This window comes from Polistes fuscatus, unplaced genomic scaffold, assembly GCF_010416935.1.
Source record: "Polistes fuscatus isolate 324 unplaced genomic scaffold, CU_Pfus_HIC Scaffold17, whole genome shotgun sequence".
Taxonomy (NCBI): Eukaryota; Metazoa; Arthropoda; class Insecta; order Hymenoptera; family Vespidae; genus Polistes; species Polistes fuscatus.
The window spans coordinates 4,228,967-4,252,258 of record NW_025113075.1 but is presented as its reverse complement, the minus strand read 5'-3'; the positions used below and the strand labels follow the sequence as shown (position 1 = coordinate 4,252,258).

The 23,292-nt window shown below is 32.2% G+C and overlaps 1 protein-coding gene across 7 annotated transcripts in view; it reads left to right on the top strand.

The window, feature by feature from the left end:
* LOC122515048 (tropomodulin) overlaps positions 1 to 23,292 on the top strand; it is a 51,808-nt gene that overhangs the window by 23,668 nt on the left and 4,848 nt on the right. For 2 of the 7 annotated variants that reach the window (XR_006303197.1, XR_006303200.1), the window contains exons 2-10: positions 4,285 to 4,437; positions 4,604 to 4,771; positions 4,860 to 4,986; positions 5,066 to 5,286; positions 5,382 to 5,536; positions 5,623 to 5,719; positions 5,854 to 6,001; positions 7,536 to 7,655; positions 12,463 to 12,517. Coding sequence is in view for 3 of the 7 variants with exons in the window: in XM_043632206.1 (XP_043488141.1) it covers positions 4,285 to 4,437; positions 4,604 to 4,771; positions 4,860 to 4,986; positions 5,066 to 5,286; positions 5,382 to 5,536; positions 5,623 to 5,719; positions 5,854 to 6,001; positions 7,536 to 7,639 (1,173 nt within the window). In the remaining 4 variants the exon portion in view is untranslated. Of the gene's footprint in view, positions 1 to 3,172; positions 3,677 to 4,284; positions 4,438 to 4,603; positions 4,772 to 4,859; positions 4,987 to 5,065; positions 5,287 to 5,381; positions 5,537 to 5,622; positions 5,720 to 5,853; positions 6,002 to 7,535; positions 7,660 to 9,304; positions 9,385 to 12,462; positions 12,518 to 23,292 lie in introns of those variants that run through there. The other 5 variants (XR_006303199.1, XR_006303198.1, XM_043632209.1 and 2 more) reach the window with 5 other exon arrangements.

Here is a 23,292-nt window from a genome sequence, read left to right as displayed (position 1 = left end):
TCGACCCTAGGCTAACTTTTTGTTCTTTCTCAGAACGTAGAAAGAGATTTGAATTATTTGTTCGGAAAAATGTCGAAAATGTTGTTCATATAACTTTTTTTCATATTTCCGTTGAAGAACAAAATCTTTATTCGCATTCGTTTCAATGAATAATATAATAACAGCCACGTAAATCTAAAAAACGCAGACGGGTTGTGGTATCGCGTGAACAAATTCTTTGCCTTTCTAACGCGAAAAATGTCTGATCTCTCTCTCTCTTTCTCTCTCTTTCTCTTTCTCTTTCTCTCTTGACGTGTAAACGTTGCGGATTCCGAAGATCCGACTACCGTCGGATGAGCATGCACATAAATAAATAAAAATACGTGTTATATTCCTTCCTTGTTTGTATACGAGACTTTCTATAAGCGAGCGTTTAAGAAAGGTATTATAATATATACCGATGCTCTTACTTTCTTAAATGAAATCTGTAAGTCTTCATAGGAAAATTAATTAACAAGTTTCGATACTTAATAAAACACGCATACGCATAATATAATTTAATTTAATAAATATTATATTTTTTTTTCTTTTCTTTTCTTTCTTCCTCGGCCGAGTTCCGGTAAATTAACTTTTTACAGATCAACGAGTTTTGCGTCGAATTCAAATGATGGAAAAAAAAAATGAAAGAGAAATTAGCGTTTTAAATAATATTCATTTGGAATCGCGTACGGCAACGTTAACGGTTTGATGTTTATTGATAGATTTCAAAGAAAGCAGACATCTCTCTCTCTCTCTCTCTCTCTTTCTCGTTTAAAAGAAGAAAAAAAGAAATTAATTATCATCCCTCGGTCGCATCATCATCATCATCCGAGGTTTACTTTACGTTTAACTATTAATAACGAAAACAAAGAACGGTGGTTTGGTTCTTGAAACTCGTCCAAAAAGTTGCTACACGGTAATTATACCAAGACGTTTCCTCTGTTCCTCCCTTGGCATTCGGTCGAATAATGTTTTGTAGGAAGTAGGAAGACTTTGACCGAAACTTAAACACATCTCGCTTAAGAGAAATTAGAAGAATTTAATGTGATATTCGAAAAGATCGAAAAATGATATACGATTGAAAATAAATGATTAATTTAAATTCTTACCACTTGGCTTGAATTTATATGTTCAAATCAAATATGAAAAATAAAATAATATAACGTATATTTGAATTAATATTAATCGAGAAACAAACCAAAAAAAATGCGACCCATATACGTCGTCGTCCATACAAACAAACAAAAAAGACCACCATGAAAGTTCTACCAACCGATATAATAATTCGACGATTTGAATTCCTATGAAACGAGGAGATACTGGCGCCAAAAGTATGCCGTAACGAACGTAAAAGCTGAAAAAGCCACGAGTTCAAATTCTATCGAGGGTTTTTTTATTCAAAACAAAACAAAAAAAAAGACACCCGTTATAATTTTCACGAATACAACAATATTACGATAGAAAATAACGACTAACGGTTAGAAATTGCTTTTATTAGAAAAAAAAAGGAAAAGAAAAATTGTATCGTTGGGTGAGGGGAAGAAAAGGTGTGACGTTAGTTACGGAACGGTATTTGAATTAGGCGGGAAAGTAAAATTTAAAGTGGACAGGGATGTAGTCATTATTAATGCGGGCCTAGGTCACGGGCGGCGGTCCGGTGGTGGATGGTTGTTCGGTGCCGGCTAGTTAGTTCGCGAGAAGGCCAGTGGCCGCGCTCGTGCTCGCTATAAATAATCATGGCGCGGTGATGTCCAAGTATAGACTGTTGGTAGTGTGCCAGCCTGCGGAGAGGCTTCGGGCTATTTTTGCTACTGTCGCCGCTAGTACTGCTACAAAACGACGAGAGCTTTCCTCTAATCAAAACCGCGGCCCACAACCGTGGAAACCCCCCAAAGAAATAGAAAGATATACAATGACAAATAATACAAAATATAATCTAAGCCAGGCTCGTATTCATGGGCGTGCAACGCAAACTGTCGCACAGGGCCTCTCGTTAATCACGCAAAATTCAAATCAATTACTTTCTTTATCCTTCTTCTTTTCTTATCATATTAATTCATATATTTATAAACATAAGTATCGTTCATATTTGATTTGATTAATTAATCGATATAAACGACATATTTTGATATATTTATAATTATTATCAATTGTATTAACCCTTCGTTTCGTACGGGGTCCCTGTGATATGTAGAAACAGGCCTGAATCTAAGTTCACTAGTACTTCCCCTACTTCTTTTTTTTCCCCCAATCATAACCGATATCACCAACCACGTGACGACAACTAACCCTTATTCGTTCTTCCTTTCTTTTTATTTTTTATCTTCTCTTCTCTTCTCTTCTCTTCTCTTCTCTCTTCTCTCTTCTCTTCTTTTTCGTTGAATCGTGTATTTGTGAGCTGACCTTGAGGAAGCATCGATTTATCAGGCCGATTATGTCAAAGCGAGGCTACGACGACAGCTATAGCTTCGACGAAGGAGAAACGACGCGCCGACGACCGCTCCTGGTTAATCTAAATTTCGCTCTCTTTCCACGATTCAGGGTCGGCAAAATAAAAAAAATAAAAAAAATTTAATGGCGCGCTTCTAACAGAATTTTGAATGCGGAAACAAGAGAACTCATTTTTCTTACAATCAAATATGATAACACTTTACCGTAATACAACTCGAATATTTTATAAATTAATAATCCAACTTTATTTTTAGCTTTCTAATAAAAGTCACACTTTTTATACGTAAAATATGTTGCCAAGTATAAAAAAAAATATATAAATTCCTTTTTAAAAAAGAAACGAAATTTATCCTGCCTTGACCTTGATAGCTTTCACTGATTGCGAATAAAAAAAGAATTAGACGCAGCGTAATATTTCTCTTTTGAAATCAAATAACTCGTGTGTATAGTATTATTTTGATAACAATCGATAGGAAGTTAATTTTAATTATTCGTGAGATATTATTCTTCGATCGGATGTTATATAATTACTTTCACACGATAATATATCCTTTCTCTGTATAGTAAATTATTTATTATTTCAAAAGAGATATAATCACTTTTGAGAAACGAAAGTTATTCGAAAGATTCGAATTATTTCCGCGTTAAGTTGATTTGAAATTCCCGCCAATGAATATCAACGATAGAGTCGATACCTGCGCAATGGGGAAATGCGCAGAAACTTTCTCCATGAACCGAGCGCGTCCACTATAGTCCATTTGTCTTAACTCTTCCGCCACCATCCATTTTATATCGACCATTGTATTTATTGGTTATCAAAATAATTTCGTAAAAATCGATTAAATCGAATTAACGAAATATCGTCAAATAAATCCGAATAATTGAAAGAAAATTATAACTTAGTAAGATCTTGAATATAAAATAGTATAGAATAAAATGAAAAAAAAAGATATGATGATTTTCGTTGCATTCTCGTCGAGTTGGTTAGTGTACGATTGTTAGCATAAATAAAGTGTAAGCGTCAAAGGGCGCTGCCGCAATCATCATCCACAAACGTTGGACTATACTGGTCAGTGAAGTTGTACGTCTATCGTGACTATAGTGGGCGAGGTTTTTTTTTTCCCACACTACCAAATTCACATCGTGATATCATAGCGGAAAATACCAATTAGTATTCGGCCACGGATCGTAAGAAATCCAAACGATCGTAAGTTACACACATACATATATATATATATTTACTATCTATGCATATATGTTAGTTCCTTCCGCGATACTAAAACGTACACGTATCGTTCGTTCTCCTATACCTACTGCCAAATTGGCAGCCAACTTGTCAATGAAAATCGATCCGGAATTATTTGGGTCAAAGGGCATCAGCCGTATTGGACATTTGCCGAATTTAAATTCTAATTGTCGATACATCGGACATTCGATCACGGACAACCTTACCGTTTAGTTTCTCGTTCGTTTGCAACCTCTACTGTCATCCCAAATCTCTTATTAGAAATATTTTTATTCATCTTATACTCGTTCAAGGAAGATAGTATCTTATTGATCTTCTCCTGTATCTCTCTGACGCTAATATCTTCTTTTTGTTTCTTTTATCATTTAATAAGTCAGTTATTGGAACGTGACTCATCCTAATTTATTTCAAACTAATTGTTTAATGGTTTATTATACCTGTTATTGAAAAGTCCATCGCTTTGAATGTATCGACAGTGATAGATAATTATTATTAGTTTTGCAACCGATAAGATAAACATGTCTCGAAAACATTCAGTAGTCGACCAACGACCATGGGATCATTTACAGACTTCTGCGTCAACCAAAACAACCACCATGACAACAGCCGCTAAGCTATATGGCAAGGATTTAAGCGAATACGAAGATGTCGATGTTGACGAATTGCTGGCGCAGCTAACACCCGAAGAAATCAATATACTTGCCAAGGAAGTCGATCCAGATGTAAGATCTAAAGATTCTTATGGTATTAAACAATATTAATCATTTCTTTTGCATGCGTTTTATCGGTATCTTTTTTATTCGATTGTAATCTTACGCTGTGCACATGCATGTGTTCGTGCATGGATATGCAATTTAAGACTATTAATAAATGTATATTATTTTTTAGGACAGTTTTATGCCTCCATCACAGCGTTGCAGCTATGAGTGCGACAAGAGCCCGACGGGTCCTCTTAACCGAAAGAAACTCATCGAACACATTAACAAACAGGCTTTGGAAACACCGGATAGACCAGAATTAAAACCCTATGTACCTGGAGTTATTAGAGGAAAAAAAGTAAGATTTATAATAATTATATATATATATATGTCATGAAACTACAGTTATATATACAAAAACTATATGTAAATATTTATTATCGCAGTGGATCCCACCTGCTCAGGATAGCGCGAAAGAAAAAGAAGTGGATGAGCAAATTGCGATAGATCTTGGAGAAGAATACGAACAAGCATTGTCGAACGCGTCTCAAGAAGAAATTATTGATCTTGCAGGTAAATACAATAACAGCGTATACAGTTAGATTTATCAAATATGTAAACGTTTTTATAAAATTGATGTGCATTTATGCAGCCATTCTTGGGTTCCACTCTATGATGAACCAGGATCAATATCACGCATCTTTATTAAATTCTGGACAGCCCGTGGGATTGGGCTGGGATGGAGTGACGAAAGCTAGTCAACCAAAACCTTATCCAATGGAACCGCCTAATGACACGGACGTTGATGCAACTATCAAACAAGTTAGAGATGACGATTCTAAGCTAACCGAATTAAACTGGAATAATATTAAAGTTAGTATTTAAAATACGGAACGATATTCGATTATATTTATTTTTATTAATATTACGTTAATATCGAATTTTTATGCTCGTCTTACACATTACAGAATATCTCGGACGAGAAATTTATCCAGTTGTTCGAAGGATTAGAAGGAAATACGCATCTCGAGTCTTTGAGTTTAACAAATGTTGGACTTAACGACAAAACTGCCCAAAGGTTGGCAGATGCCATGGAGAAAAACTCTACGCTTAGAGTATTAAAGTTAGTGCAACGCCTAATTAAATAAATATTAGTCGTGTATTGATATATTTCAAAATCATTTTTAATTTGTTTTTTATATGTTTTAGCGTGGAAACAAATTTCATAAGCCCACCTGTGATAGTCAGGCTCATTAGAGCCCTTCTAAAAACCAAATCGATCGAAGAATTCCGATGTTCTAATCAGGTAAGATTAGAATCAATTTAATATATTATATATATAATTGCATATAATATTATATTTTATATAATTAATTATAAAAATGTTCTCGAAATATCACAAATTTTGTCATATAATTTATCGTATTTTCATTTTCTCAGAGATCACAAGTTTTGGGTAACAAAATTGAAATGGAAATCACACAATTGGTCGAACAAAATCCATCGTTATTACGACTCGGACTTCATTTCGAGTTCAACGACGCCAGACATCGCGTGGCTGCACATTTACAACGTAACATCGATAGGAGTAAGTACATTGAAATACGCAAATTATTTTTCAAATAATTACTTTGTAATGTTAATTTTAATGAAATTCTCTCGTATTGGCCAATCAAACACAACGCGTTTACAAATTTTTCTACCATCAATTGCAGGATAATCGTATCATTTTTTTCTAGCTCCATTATACTTCGGAAGTATTATTTTTTTCTAGATTTTTACATCATTTTAATTGTATCCATTTTATATAGAATATGAAATGTGTTGCGGAGTGCAGTCATTATATAAATTAATTCATTACAAATTAGATACGTCAACAAAAGTTTTTCATTGCAACGTTACAAAATGAGTTATATTGATGTTTTCGTTTAGATGGGAGCAATTGTATGAGGAACAATGGAGACTATATGACGAAATGCTTCTAAGCCTTTTTAATCTGCTTCGTAGTCTCACGTAGCGCTTTATTAGCAAATCACTATTCATCCAATCATCCCGCTATATTATCATTCATTATTTTTCTAGTTAGTGACATTGAGGTAATTATAATACCCCCTAAGAGTGTACCCTATCCATCAAATCGTGTTCAAACAAAACCTACTACCATTTCTTACCAAAGATATTGTACCTAGATTTTTATATTTTCTTTTTGTTCTACTCAAAACAAAACAAAAAAGAAGAAAACAAAAAACAAATAATCAATCTTAAACAATTCTGTTTAACTTTTAGCAAAGAACCGAAGATTAGCGTGTACTGATTACACACTATTTGGTATGGATTATTGTATTACGTTATTGTGGTTTCTTGTGTTTTGGCCTTAGTAGAGAGATGATACAAAAATGCGAATAATTTTCATTTATACGCCTCTCACACTCAATACAGAGTGAGGTTGACTAACTATATTCTCGTTGCTTATGTTTTCAATTATTATACATATAGAAAAAAAAAAAAATGATATAAAATTCGTTACACTTATACATACTTGAACCAACAATCAATGAAAATTCATAATATATTTCTTACTTCAATATTCTAGGTCAAAATCTTGAACCATACTTTTCTTTCATCCTTTTTTTCGCATGTCGGTCACACGTATATCATCCGTTCGAATCAAACTTGCACGCTTTTATTTAAAAGATATTATTTTTTCTTTTTATTTTTATTTTTATTTTTATTTGCGAATTCATATCATCATCCATCCATCTCGCTTAATCATAAAATCATCTCGCACCGAAAACAATCGAAAACTAATCCGCGCGAAAACGGTGATGAATTATATCACACAGGTTTAAATATATTTGGTAAAATTCATTTACGTCGCGAGTTTTAGGAGTGGAGGGGTGGTATCATCCCATCGAAGTGAAAATTCGACAAAAATCCCTTTTCTCTCGACAAAAAAAAATGATTATTCGATATTTCGCGTGGAACGCGTTTATTGTACGTGCGTCGAAAAAAAAAAAAGAAAAAAAAAAGAAAAAACAAAGCAATAAAAAAAAAAAAAAAAAGACAAAATGACAAGTTTTCCATTCTCGCTTATGTTTAATAAAATATATTTGTCATGCCAGTCTGTCGTGTGGAACCTATGGAACGCGCAAAGGTCGTAGCAATCGGTGTGGGTCGTGACACGTTCACCGTTCTTCAGTTAGATGATCGAAAAAATCGAGCCTAGCGCTGAACACGGCGCAGTGAGTAAAGAAAAAATACAATTTCACAACGAAACAAATATCTTCTTTGTTCTTATATTTTTTTTTTTATTTTTTTTTTTAATTTCTTTTCCCCTTCTATCCCCTTAGTTTTTATTTGACCCCAGCCCCGGCCCCCACCCCCCTTGTCGATATTTCGTTCATGTATTTTAATATCCCGGATTGCATCGAGTTTTTATTTGAGGGGAAAAAAATCAAATTTAAGCGCAAGATTTGAATGATTCCCGAATGCGAATGATTGTAAAATCTTTCGATTTTTATAACGAACAATTATAATTGTGTAAGATTGTTTTTGTTTTTTTTGTCTTTTGTTTTTTTAGAGATTTATCGAAGAAAGAAGAAACGAAAAAATATTTCCCCGAGTTTTATATTTTTGTATATTTGTATATTTGTCCCCCCACCCCCACCCCCACCCCCTTGCAATTTGTTATTATTCTTATGCACTTGTATATGCGCATCTTGAGAGTAAAGTGTTCTTTTTTTTTGTTTTATTTAAAATGTTATTGTTACCGTTCAAATCGATAATTAATATTACATTTGTCGAGATTGTTCTTCCAATTAGGAAACACAATTGTTCTTTTAACGAGAAGACACGTGGCAAACTAACAAAATCCATTTTTCACGCATCACGTCCATATATCTCGCATGATCGATCTATCTCACCATCTTTCTTTCTCTTTTTACACTTTTATATATCTTACTTTGATTTATTTTTTAATTTATTATATTTAGTTGCTCGCACTAAATTACAGTTTCTCTATTATCTTCTATGCTGTTGACGGAAACGCACAAAATTATAAATAATCGACTGCACGCTAAGACTTTTCGAATTAGGATAAAAATTTCAAGGATTTCTTTTCTTTTTTTTTTAATAATAATAAAGAACGTTGATAATTCGACCCTTTTCTCCCAGGTACATGCAAGAAACGTGTCTCTTATATAATTCATATTTTTCAGGAATATACAGGTGTTTATTCTGAAGAGAATATTTCTTTTTCTTTTTTTTTAAATTACGCCAAAATACATATTACAACTTTACATTTATAATAATCTTTTTTATCTTCTAAAGTTAAAAAGAAAAAAAACACGAGCATATTTAATTACGATCAAAAAGAAGAGATTAGATATAAAAATGAGAAACTCGTAGGAAAGGCAGAATTCGTTATTACATTTCACGTTATAATTATTGTGAAAGAGAAATTTATTTGACACGAAAAACTAGCTTGTCAATTAGATTAATAATTAATAACGATTAATTATTAATCATTTGAAAATTGTTCATATTCTGCTTTACCTCTTGGACAACAACAAATGTATATACATGTAAACGAAATTAGGTGAAAATGTAATACACAAAACAACAAATCAAAATAAATGATTGTACATACATATATATGCCAATGCCACCCACACATCAAGCAGCCAGCCACACACACACACATCAAGCAGCAGATACAAACACACATCAAGCAGCAGACACAAACACACACACAGACATGTATATGAGAATACATAAATGACACAAACCTCCATTAGAGAAGACATTAAAAAAGAACAATTGATACAATGTTGTGAGTCATTTAAAAAAACTGCGATAAATACTTACGACACCTATTATTCTTTCCCAACAGTACGGAAAGACCTAACGCTGCGGCTACAGTTCAGATTCTTTAACATGAACCACAGGAAACCTGCCTTGATTCAATGAAAGGTAGCTGCCTACTGTTTGCTAGTCGAATCGGCAGAGTGGGCTGCGCCTATCTATAGATTTTCTTTTTTATTTATTTATTTTTTTTTCTCTATCTCTTTGTATAGGATAAACGGTATTGTTATAAACTATTTTGCAGTCATATATCTCGTGTATATTTTTGTTTTTTTATAATATATTATCTTGACACTTTTTACGACCCTTACACAAGTTCATATCTAGTGGGTAACCCTTTTTGCACGAATGTGTATCCTTAATTATATGAAAAGGATTAAATTGTTATTTATTATAATGAATACAAAAGTAAATATTATAATAAGTGGTTTATAAATCTGCCGTTTATCTTATTTATGCAATATAATTAATAAATGCTGTTGTTGATAGTTTTCGATAGCTTAATTAACAAAATGCTTTTGGTTTGAGAATACGTAATATGTAATTTTTGAACGTATACATATAAATATATATTTATATACAAAAAAAAAAGAAAGAACAAAAACAAATAATAAAAGAATTTTCGAGAAAGAAAAGAAAAAAATAGTCGACGTAGGTCTAACAATGTTGTAAGTCGTTGAAAATTTGTCGGGCAATTTGGAAACTCAAATCACCGGAAGTAACTCGTACCAACACCTTTTCCATCACCGTCATACTACCACTACCACTACCACTACTACTACTACTACAACTATTGCCACGCGAACTATAAACTTCGGACAAGTTTTTGATGTGCTACCTACACCCAAGACACCGGGGAAAATGAAGACGTGACGCGTTGTTAATTAACACGGAAATATTTTTCGCGTGATTACGTCACTATCTTAATTTGTCCGAGTGAAGCCTTGGGGAAGAAGAAAACTATAAATATAAATACGGCTGATCGATAATAATTAAACGTGTTTTTTTAGGTCAAACGATTTTCATCTCTCCTTTTTTTTAAGCCCCTTGACACACACAAATAAAATTCAATTAAATGCATATAAAAGATTTTTTTCATTTAATTTGACTCGCATCAAACGAATTGTTGTGACGGTGCTGTTGCTGCTGCTGCAAGCTTAGAAATGGAATATTTTTTATTAATTAACAATAATTAAATAAATGAATAATATTTATATAAGGAAACGGTTATTCTTGAACATCTTTTTCAGACGTTATTCTACGTCAAGGGGTTAATTTAATTCGTATTTTTAAATATCCCTCAAATTCTTGTTTATTATAACAATCGTTAAACAATAATTATATGCCTGTCTCGTGTTTAATTAGAATCCTAACGCGTGTACGTACTTTCTTTCTTTTTTTTAACGGACGATTAATAACAAAAATAATTAAATACATTAAAAAAGAAAAAAACATCTTTCATCTTCCAATCTGAAAAATATATTAAAAAGAAAAACTTGTTCGAAAATTTTCTTCCACCCCTCCCAAGTTTGAGGGATTATAATTTATGGACAAATTTTTCTTTTTCTTTACGATCGTTTAAAAATTAACTTAAAAATATGGGATTGTCGATGACGCGGATTTTACCTCGCGATTTGATTTTTTTCGCGTGGCTAACCCAAAAATCAGCATTTTTGATCCGTGCATTTCCGGTGGTTGAGAATCATGCTACCCGATAAAAAAGAATATCGTTTTGTCGTTATGTGTACACACACACACACACACACAGAGAAACATACGCGTGTTCGATTAGTGTTCGATTTTAGCTTAAACTGGACTACTACTCTTTGATTGTACATATGTATCATAAAAAACAAAAAACCAGCTTGTTTACACGGCCTATCTGCATCGACATACTAAACGATCCAATAACTTACCCTTTTTCCGCGTGGAAAAAGGGTGGGTTTTTTATTTATTTCTTTTTTTTTGTAATACTTGTCTATAATGTATACACTCGACCAATCAAATATATTCCCAATTTAAACAATTTCTTTCCCCACCCTCTCCTTTTTCCTTCCTTTTAATATGCCCAATTTAACACACACACAGACACACACATACACACTTATATATATATATTCCCTAGTTTTTACCTCAATAATTTACGTTAACATATTGACTCGCCATATAAGCCTGACTCGCATTTTTACTTTTTCAAGACTCACCGATAATCTAATTGGTTGGTTGTGTGTATTTGTGTCTTTTCTTTTTTTATTCTACTAACAAGAATTGTGAAAACAAAGGGACGGAAAAAAAGCGAGAATACTTATAAACCATCTCGAAATTTTTCTTTCTATTCTTTTTTTGTTTTTCTTTTTTTAATTTAATCGAGATTTGTATAAATGAGATAAATTCTTTTTTTTTTAGGGTATTTTTTCTTTTTTTTTGTATGAAAATGTTTTATTATTTTCTTTTTTTCACTTATTACAATGATTTTAGAATAATCATTTCATATAAAAAGATAACAGCATGTATGTGTACGCTGTAATGACATAACAAAAGATCTTAAAATGATCGAATTATAGAAAAAAAAGAAAAAAAGAAAGAAAGAAAGAAAGATTTCGAGATATGGTCTGACTTTTTCTGCATTTCACGGCATGTCAACTAACAAACATTAGCAGAGGTTTCCAACAATGAGAGTGCATCGTGCTATCTAATTTCTACTCGTTACGAGAAAGACGAAATAAAATTTAAGAAAGAAAAGAAAAAAAAAAAGAAGATAAAAAGAAGACGAATAGAAGTAATTTTTGTGTGTGTTATATCTTTACTTGCAAATAAAAAAAAAAAAAAACAATTAAAATACGTCTCGTCGAAATAAAATAAAATAAAATAAAACAAAATAAATTAAATTAAAAAAGAAATATGAAACAATAAATAAAGGATAAGATAAAAAAATATAGAAATTAAATTAGAACTTTCGTTTTTCTCAAAAAAAAAAAAGGGGTGGATATTAGTTGCCGATGCGTTTTGCATTATTTTCTGCATTAAACAAAAATATCTTTACCGGGATGCATCGCTTCGGTAAAGAATATTTTTTCTATATCTTTGTATTTTTTTATTTTTTACTTTTTTTTTTCTTCTTCTAATATAATGAAAGCGTTGCTTAAAGGGCGCATTTGATGACAGTGTTTCGGGTGTCTGTTGCAGTACGGCAGTCCCGGCTCGGGGTGACGACATCTTAACGCGAGTGGCGTTCGCCTAGGTATTATTTGTAAATATATATACATATATATAGATATAGATTTATATATATTCATTACATATATATATATTATGTGTATAATAATTTGTATGTAGATATATCATTCGACACAATTCACATCCACATCCCCCTCTTATTCTTTTTCTCCTATCTTATTTCTTTTTTTTTTTTTTAATATTTCTTTTAAATATTTTTTTTAATTCGCATTTTTAATTCGTGCGTAAATAAATATTTATTTATATACCGCTTTGTTATTAACCCTTTCGTTGCGATTCGATTAAAATTATAAATTGTACGACTCTTATAAGGGTCGCTAGTATAACGAAAGGGTTGTTAAGGGTTAAAAGTAAGCTACTACCCCACTACTATTACTACTATTACTACGCTTTGTTCGAATTGAATTCGACGTTGCCTTGCTTTCTCTCTCTCTCTCTCTCTCTCTCTCTTGAGAGAAGCTTGTTTTATTTTTAAATTATTATCTAAGAAAAAAGAAAAAGAAAAAGAAACAGAAAAATGCCGTCGAACTATTTACTGCACCAATTTAACACAAGGGGTGCGGAATAATTCGATAATTTTTTTTTTTGTTGGCGACGGTTCAACATTTTCCCCGTTTTTTATCTAGTTTCTTTTTCCTTTTTCTTTCTCGCTCTCTCGTTTCTCTCTCCTCTCTCTCTCTTTCTCTCTCTCTCTCTCTCGCTCGCTCTCTCTGACAAATAATTTCTCGGTAAGAAAAAAAAATAACACAGTTTATTATTCGAGATTTTCTTTTTTTTTTTTTTTTCCAAATATTCGCGTTTTTTATTCTCTCTTATTTCTCGAATTAATCTTTTTCCTCGTTATTTTGATCTTTATATATGAGCCGTTTATTTTGAAAGTGGCCTAACTCCATATAACCTTAAATTGAGATATTTAAAGGTTTGCGTTTCAATGCAATTAAAAATATACGTAAAGAATAACAATGAGTTATGTTGCTTAAGTGTATCTAAAGGTGTTCAATTTACAGTTCCTATTAAAATAATGGCAATTATTAAGTGAATAATATGCGTTTCTTACCAAGAATGGAGTTAGGCCACTTTCAAAATTAACAACCGGATTCGTTATCAAATTTGAAGGAACCGAAGTCCATTCAATGTAATTTAAGATGCTTCAAATTGCGAAAAAACAATACTTATTTATTTTACGTATCTTTATAACACTTTAAAAACATAAATTATGCGATTGAAAATATTTTTTACAAACATAAATTCAAAACAATTTTCTACTCATCTACATTTTGTGTATGTGAAAGGGATTTAAAGAAATCGTGATGTTCCGGTGGTATATATCGTAATAAGTCAATTATGTCCTTGAATTTTGTGGTTGTAATTTGTCTTATATTTTATACAGTGGTGTCAATACAATATTTTCGAACTTTCTTGGTCTACCCCGACGTGGTATTAAATTCAGGACTTTCAAATTTTCGTTCTCATTCATTGATGTCTTATAGAAAACTTATTCATTTTTGACAAAACGCATCCAACATATTTTTAACCAGTTTATTGGTTCTCCGTTAGAATTCTTGACCCTTTTAAAAATTGCGTCTTCTAATAATTTTGTTGTACAAAATCTTCTTGTCTCATTTCATGTACAATAAAGTTATTACCTTTCCGACACTTTTTGATAATATTGTAATCTCTGGGGGACAAACAGTAATTATTTTTTTTTAATGCCATTTCTACCACACCAAAATCTCTACTCCTAATGGAGTTGGGCCACTTTCAAAATAAACGGTTCAGTGATTCAACTAACTCTGAAAACTTATGTGTCCAGAATGACCGTATTTACTCGGAATATAAAAAATCTTAAATGCTTTGATAGATAATTTGAAGCTGTACATGTTACCGTGGCTAACCGGAAAAAAATGAAAAATGGAGTTAGGCCACTTTCAAAATAAACGGCTCATATATTTTTTTCTTTTGTGATTTTCTTCTATTACTCGGCAGAGTATATATACGTTGTTGAAAAAAAGAGAAAAGATAAAAAAAAAAGAGGTAACAGAGTTTAAGCGAAAAAGTTTTCGTCCGCGAGTATACGCGAAAGAAATCCCGTTACTTTTTTATTGCACTTATGTTAGGTTTTTTTTTCTTTTTTTTTTTTTTCTACGAACCATTCAAGACCCTTCTCCATTTTCTCTCTATATCTATACTTGCGATAACTTTGGCCTATTACACCTTTTCTCAACGATATTGCACGGTGTCGTAGTATATCGAAGTCCATTACAAACTTGTCGTCGCTTTTTGAATGAATCGTAAACCAGTAAAAAACTTTTCTATATGAACTCAATGTGAGTAAGAAAATTTATTACAGTTTTAAACGAAAAATACAAAATTATACAGGATTTTCGAACAATCCGAGACAGACAGGCAGGCAACGTTGATTTAACGATAGGCTGACTGTACGTAATATTTTTAATTTTTTTTGTTTATACAAAAATTTACGCTCGCATTTCTTACAGTTGATTAATATTTTTTTCTTTTTTTTTTTTGTAATTATAAAACAAAATTTCTGATACCTTCCAGTCTCGTTCGTTCATTCGTTAGATTTCACTCGTTTGTTTTATTCGTAATTTTTAAGAAAGGATTATCATCGTAACGCGAAAAATGAGCATGAACATTTTAGCAACCATCTTACCCAAAGCAAACGAAGAAAAATGTAATAATAATGATAATGATGATAATAAATAAAAAAAAAAAAAAGGTAAAAGGTAGATTTTTAATTAATTAAAAAAAATAAAATATTAATTAAATTTACGCCTTAAAAAACAAGAAAAATCATGTGTGTCTGTGTGTGTATATGTGTGTGTGTCCCCGTATTGCGTACAGTTCGCGTTTTGTTGTATTCTTCCATCCCCTTACTCGCAAACAAATTTTCTACTCCCACTTTTACACGCTCTCTCTAACACGCAAATGTTTCCATCTATTTTTTTTTCCCCTTTTTTTTACGCGTGACACATTAGTTCGCTCTGATTCATAGCTTTGTGTTTGTGTGTGTGTTTGTACATATATTTATATATATATATATGTATATATTACCGATTAGTCATTAACCAAAGACACGTTTCATTCATGCTTTCTTTTTTTTTTTTTATTATTTACACACGATTGGTGGCTTATATTTAGTGCATCTATCTAGCTATCGTTATCTAGTTAGAATAATTAATTTTGTTGTATTTTTTCTTCTTCCCACGACACATAACTTTTTTTAATTTTTTAACGCACACTTTCATGTATTTTTTTTAATCTCTTAATAATTATTATATATATATAATTAATAAATATTAATAAAAATTATAATAGGTTAATAATTAGTAGATATATATGTATGTTTCTATGATATAAATGAATAATAGAAGATAATTGGAAGCTTCGTATTAAATAATCTTTTCGTTATTTCATAGTTAAATTCGAATATGTAAATCATTGAATATATAAATTTTCGTTTGTGCATTGATGATCATAGTATGTGGGTTGGTATATCGAACCATTGTATGGACCACGAGCAGCCCATATATGGGTCGACAATAACGAAAAGAATTTCAATTTCGTGGCATCCCCTTATCTCTTCGTTTCTTTGCATGAATTATTATCTTATCGTTGAAATATTTGATTCGCAAACGTACAAGAAGGAAACTGAAAATAAAATAAAAAAGAAAAAAAACAATAAAAGAAAAATAAAGAAGCAAAGCACATAGCGAACAATTTAAAGGATTTTAATTATAATTATAAAAACAAAACCAAAACAAAAGCAAAAGAAAAAGTACGCATCCTGATAAAAATGATATCTGCAGGAAACCTGATGAGATAATACGTACGTATCAAAATGACAAACGCAAAGAGAAAATGAAAAACAATGGGAACGTATTAAAACTACTATTGTTCAGAATTGTTTTCCTTTTTATTTTATTTTTTTTTTTGTTGTTGTTTGCATCGCTTCGTCTCGCATGGCGAAAAAAAATGATTTCATTTTCTTTTCTGTTTCTTTCTTTTTGTCTTTTAAATTATCTTTTTCTCTTTTTACGTACTATCACATACTTATTTTCTTACGCATATCTATTTATCTATCTATCTATCTATCTATCTATCTAGTTATCTATCTATCTATCTGTTAGTACTATCTCTATTTCTATCAAATTTCATATAATTGTGATATAATATTCTATATAATTGTGATAATAATAATAATAATAATAATAATAATAATAATAATAATAATAATATCCTTATCTTACAGCAACCCATTTTGAATGTTCCCCTAATTCGTATAAGTTAATAAGTAGAGGTATATTCGAAGATGAATAATCTTTGTTGATAAGTTTAAGGATGATTTGTCGGTACAATCGGAAACAAAAGTTAATGACATTTTCATCAAATTCAGATCTCTTAATATCTGTTGAAATAGATGATTTAAACACAACTATTTTTTTTTTTATAAATTGAAATTTGATATAAAGTTTCTAAAAGAATGAAATTTAGTGATCATTTTAATAATAACATAAAAATCTCAATTTAAGTGAAAATTATAAAATAACTTTTGTTTGTGACTGTACCGTGAATTTAAGGATGATAAAAAAAAAAATAGTTGGTTAAAATCATCTATTTCAACAGATATTAAGAGATATGAATTTGATGAAAAGATCATTAACATTTGTTTCCGATTGTACCGACAAATCATCCTTAATATCGAACCACGTGGGTGCCCTAATCAGTAGACTAAATAACTTACTATCGAAAGTAGCATGAATGAAAATGATTATTATCCTAAATAAAAAGTTTATGTTCATGTATGATATATATACGCGAGAAAATGTTAAAAATAAAACAACAACAATAAGACAACAATAAAATAATAATTCAGGATTACGTTAAGAATCGATAATAATCGAAAGAACGTCTCTGTGCAACCTTTTTTCAAATATTTCAACGTTTATTTTTAACAACTCGCGTATAAAAAAAAAAAAGAAAGGAAAAAAAAGTAATATAGAAAAGATTCTCCATTACTTTTTTTCTTTTTTATTTTATTTTTTTTTTTTTTCTATGACGATGATCGAAAACGAGAAGAGGCCCATTCGAAATTTGTCAATGTTTATATTTTTGTTTATTTTCTTTTTCTTCTGTTTTTTTTTGTTTAACATTCGCGGTGATGGAACGTTTTGGTAACGGTTATTTTAGTTGTTCTGTTTTTTATTTTTTTTTGGTTTTTTTTTTCTTGATCATCGTTAAGAATAGTCGTCAATTAGCTCTGACATTTTATCTTTATTTCGCTCGACTTTTTCATACACGTTTTCCTCTATCTGGCTTTCTCTCTCTCTCTCCTCTGTCTCAATTTTGAATAGATCCGATACAAAACACACACAGGAAACGAATCGAGTCTGCCGCTGTCAAGCCAGCAATGCGCAATCATATACACCCCGCTTATCAATACGTTTTCATTTTAACGTCATTGAAAGGAGTTTTACACGGGGACAAATATATATTTCTAAACGAATATCTTTGTTCCCTCTATATGAATAAATGTGACCGTGTTTTATTACTACTACTACTACGACGAAAATCTAAAGTTAGTTATAACCGAAAATGCAACAAAATAAAATAGAAAAAGAATAAGAAAAAAGGAAGAGAGAAAAAGAGAGAGAAAAACGAATATGGAACATTTACATAAAAACAAAAAAAGAAAGAAAGAAAATAAAATAAAATAAAATAAATAAAATAAATAAAAAGGAAAAAGCAGTAGCGTATAATGAAAAGAATCGAAAGAAGTAGAAAGCGGGGTGGGAGGGGGAGTGAACTACTCTATCGTGATGGAAATGGGAATGTAGACGAGGGTGTGGGTGAGGGTGGGGGAGGTAAAGTATGTCCAGCAGAGATATTAATTAAGAATATACGTAATGTGGTTTGTTGGTGGTTGTTGTGTTGTTTTGGATGGTGTCATCGAACTTCACCTATGGAACGCCAGATTGTTGGATATATCCGAGTGAAATAGAACAAACGAATGAAATAAAAAATAAAGACGACGGGTGGGGGGGTTAAGGGGCGGGGGGAGAGAAAGAGCGTACAACGAGGGGTGGCGAAGGGGTGATGAAGAGAAACAAAAAAGAACAAAAGAACAAACAAACAAACAAAACGGCAAAAATCGACAAATAAAAAGAAGAATAATTGAGATGGAAGACTATATAGGATGTGTGAGGAGAGGGAGAGAAATCAAAAGAGTAGGGGGAGGGGGAGGAGGAGAGAGGAGAGGCTTGACTGTCCCGATCGAAATGCGAGGCAAGTTATGCGGTAATTGAAGCTTCAATTGATTTTTCCGAACCCGAGCTTCAACTGAACTCGATATATTTCTCTCTCTCTCGCTCCCTCTCTCTCTCTGTTTTTCTCTTCATTTCTTTTTTCGATACTTTTTCTTTGTGTCTATTTTTTTGTTGTGAATTTTCTTTTCTTTCTCGCTCAGCTCTTCTTGCCTCTCTCTTTCCTTTTATCGAACGAACGAACGAACGGAACGAACAAACGGACAAAAACCGCAACAATTTATCTACCCTTTCTTCCTTCCCTGTCTCTTTGTCTTCGCTCATTTTTCTCAGTCTCGTCATCCAATCGGGCTACTTTATCCCGTGTAAACCACGTTGCAACATCGTACGCTTATGAATCCGACTATGATAGGAAACACCAGTCGAGCGCTGAGAACTCGGTCGCTTTATCTTTCCTACCCTACCCCGACCACCCCACAACCCACTCTTCCATCTCCTCCTTCTCCTCCTCCTCCTCCCCTCCTACTCTTCATCTAACCCATTCACCTTTGTTTCGCACGATCGAATACTTCACTACGGTCAGTAAACTCGGTTACGACTCTCCTTTCCATCCTTTTGCGTTTGCCTTTCTAACCGAACGTAAAAAGGAAAATAGGAAAATAGAAGGAAGGAAGGAAGAAAGAAATAAAGAAAAGGGAAAAAGAGAGATGTTTGAGCCGTTTATTTTGAAAGTGGCCTAACTCCATATAACCTTAAATGAGATATTTAAAGGTTTGGCGTTTCAATGCAATTCAAATATACGTAAAGAATAACAATGAGTTATGTTGCTTAAGTGTATCTAAAGGTGTTCAATTTACAGTTCCTATTAAAATAATGGCAGATTATTAAGTGAATAATATGCGTTTTCTTACCAAGAATGGAGTTAGGCCACTTTCAAAATTAACAACCAGATTCGTTATCAAATTTGAAGGAACCGAAGTCCATTCAACATAATTTAAGATGCTTCAAATGCGAAAAAACAACACTTATTTTATTTTACATATCTTTATAACACGTTAAAAACATAAATTATGCGATTCAAAATATTTTTTACAAACATAAATTACAAAACAATTTTCTACTCATCTACATTTTGGTATGTGAAAGGGATTTAAAGAAATCATGATGTTCCGGTGGTATATATCGTAATAAGTCAATTATGTCCTTGAATTTTGCGCTTGTAATTGTCTTATATTTTTTTACAGTGGTGTCAATACAAATAGTTTCGAACTTTCTTGGTCTACCCCGACGTGGTATTAAATTCAGGACTTTCAAATTTTCGTTCTCATTCATTGATGTCTTATAGAAAATCTTATTCATTTTTGACAAAACGCATCCAACATATTTTTAACCAGTATTGGTTCTCCGTTAGAATTCTTGTCCCTTTTAAAAATTGCGTCTTCTAATAATTGTGATACAAAATCTTCTTGTCTCATTTCAGTACAATAAAGTTATTACCTTTCCGACACTTTTTGATAATATTGTAATACTCTCGGGGACAAACAGTAAATTATTGTTTTTTTAATGCCATTTCTACCACACCAAAATCTCTACTCCTAATGGAGTTAGGCCACTTTCAAAATAAACGGTTCAGTGATTCAACTAACTCTGAAAACTTATGTGTCCAGAATGACCGTAGTTACTCGGAATATAAAAAATCTTAAATGCTTTAGATAGATAGAGAAGTTTGAAGCTGTAATGTTACCGTGGGTAACCGGAAAAAAATGAAAAATGGAGTTAGGCCACTTCAAAATAAACGGCTCATTTGATCTTAATCGAGTAGGATACGAAACGTTTAAAATAAACTAAGTTAGATCATGATAAAAAATCCTAATAAAAAATTACGAACAATTAATTATCGTCAATTACCGACATTACGTGGATGTAGTTTATAACGGAGTTAGCCTATCGTCGAATAATGACGACGTCACGATCATCACCCTTCTTCTCCCCTATCTTCCAAATATTGAGTATTATTAACAGAGAATTTAATTATGATTAAACGGTTAATCATTTATTTCAATGGTAAACACACCTCTTTACCAATCCGTCAATACATGTTTTTTTCTCAATCGAATTTTCAATATTCGTCATACGAACAACCCCAATCGAAATGTCATCGGTCACACTACACGCGTTTTATATCTAATTCATACTACGAATTTTATTAACTTCGTGTGGAAAAACCTAGATATTACATAGATATACATATACATGTATGCATAGTAACGCGTAACGTTACGTAGTGTGGCAAATGTTATTAGGGATGAACATCAATCGATTGAAACGTTTACACACACACACACACACGTGTACACACATTTTATAAATATATATATATATATATAACGTGTAAGGCATAATCACATATGAATATCGATGTGAGTCAAAATGAGAAAGGGGGGGGTAAGAGGAAGAAGGGGAGGAGGGTGGGGGTGGGTGTTTGGTAGGTTACGATGTTGTACAGCGTTATCAGATTTGTGTGTTGCCGTCGTAACGCGTGGGTGTGTCATTACGTAATACGTGACCCGAAACACGAGTTTCGAAATGAGGGTGATTCGTGCCGGAACGTTAATATCCTCGTATTACGGTTTTCGCCGTACCGACGACTAACTACGGTGCATCCTAGGGTACTCACTCCTCCCCCCCTCCCCCCTCCTCCTACCCCTCCCTCGCGTCACGGCCCGCTTTTACAATGCGCGTTAACCTACTCTCCCTCTCAAGGAACTCTAATACACACACACACACACACAACAATGTTGTATTATGATATTATATATATATATGCATCATCGGGATATGAATAATAATATTTCGATTAAATTTCTGACTCGTATTTTTGTTATTTCTGTTTGTGTATTCTTTTTTGTTTTTTCTTTTGGGAAAATCCCTACTATTTTTTTATACGACAAACATATGAAACACACGTGCGTAGGATATAATATTTTAAATATCTAATAATATTCCAAAATGCAAACTTTATTTTTTTAACTATTAATTTCGATAGGGAGAAGTAATAATAAAAAAGAAGGGTAAGGTGAGGGGGAGGAGGGGACACGTTTTAATATCGTACAATCGATGTTTCTATCGAGTTTGTGTGTGTGTGTGTTTATAATTCGTTCGGCCTTATGTTTTTATTTTATTTCAAAAAATAAATTATACAAAGTTAATAAACTACTCCCGGGGAAAAACGAAAGAGTAAAAAAATAATAAAAGAAAGAAAGCAAGGGACATCCCAATTATCGTCCGAATTAAAATTCTCCGTCGGTCGGGGGGCGTGTTTAAAATAAAAATCACGAAAATATTTTCTTGCATACGAGACGATAAAATAAATATATAAGAACGAATGAATTATCGATAACGATTGAAATGATCGTCGAACGTTTTGTAAAAAACGATACGTCTATATGGAAATATCATTTAAAAATTTATTTAATATTTATATAATAAATAATATTAATAAATTTATTAATTTATTTATAATAAATATAAGAATATAAATAATAATATTTTATATATTTTATAATTGTAATTATATATAGTTATATAATTTAATAATATATTATACTTATTATATATAATATTATATATTATATTATATTAATATTATATTATATAATGTAATAATATATTATTAGATAATTTATAATTATATAATAAATAATAATAAATAATAAAGAAAAGGGAAGGAGAGAGAGTAGAGTGGGAAAGGGGGTGGGGGTGGGGGTGGGTGGGTGTGCGGATGATGACACGATGCTAGATATTTAAATTGACACCTTCATCGCGTATCACCCTTGTCATCGAAGAAAAATGTGTAGCATTTGGACTCAGCAACTTGGACTCGTTCGATTTCCGTTCGATCTATCCCTTACAAATAAAATCAGTCGGTAAAACGTAGAAGAGGGTTGAGTTGGTGGTGGGGGGGTGGGAAAGGGTAGTATAGTAGTAGTAGTACTAGTAATACTAGTTCCCTTTTCTAGGAATTTCTTTCTCGTTTAACGTCGGGTGACTTACGTCGGGATACCTTTTAAGAGTTTTCTCTTCCGCCCTCAACTCCCCCCCCACCTCCCCCATTCCTCTACCCCATACTCATCCTCCCTCTCTCCTCCCTTTCCTATCTGTCTCCTTGCACGCTTGGCGTGTGGAAGGAACGGAATTCGATTCCTTCGACGGATAGAAGAGCCACCAACCAAACCTGCATTTCTCTCATCTCCTCTCTCTCTCGCCTCTCTTCTCTTATTTCTTTCTATCTATCTATCTTTCTCTCTCACTCACTACTTTGGAATTTAATGGCTTCGTAAAACGGAGACTTTCGTCTTCTTCACTTCGTTTCATCTTTCACATATCCTCCTCCTCCTCCTCCTCCTTTCGTTTCCTTTCCTTTCCTATTTTCTTTTTTTTTCTTTCTTTTCTTTCCATCCTTCCATCTTTCCTTCGTCACTTATTCGACAGGATT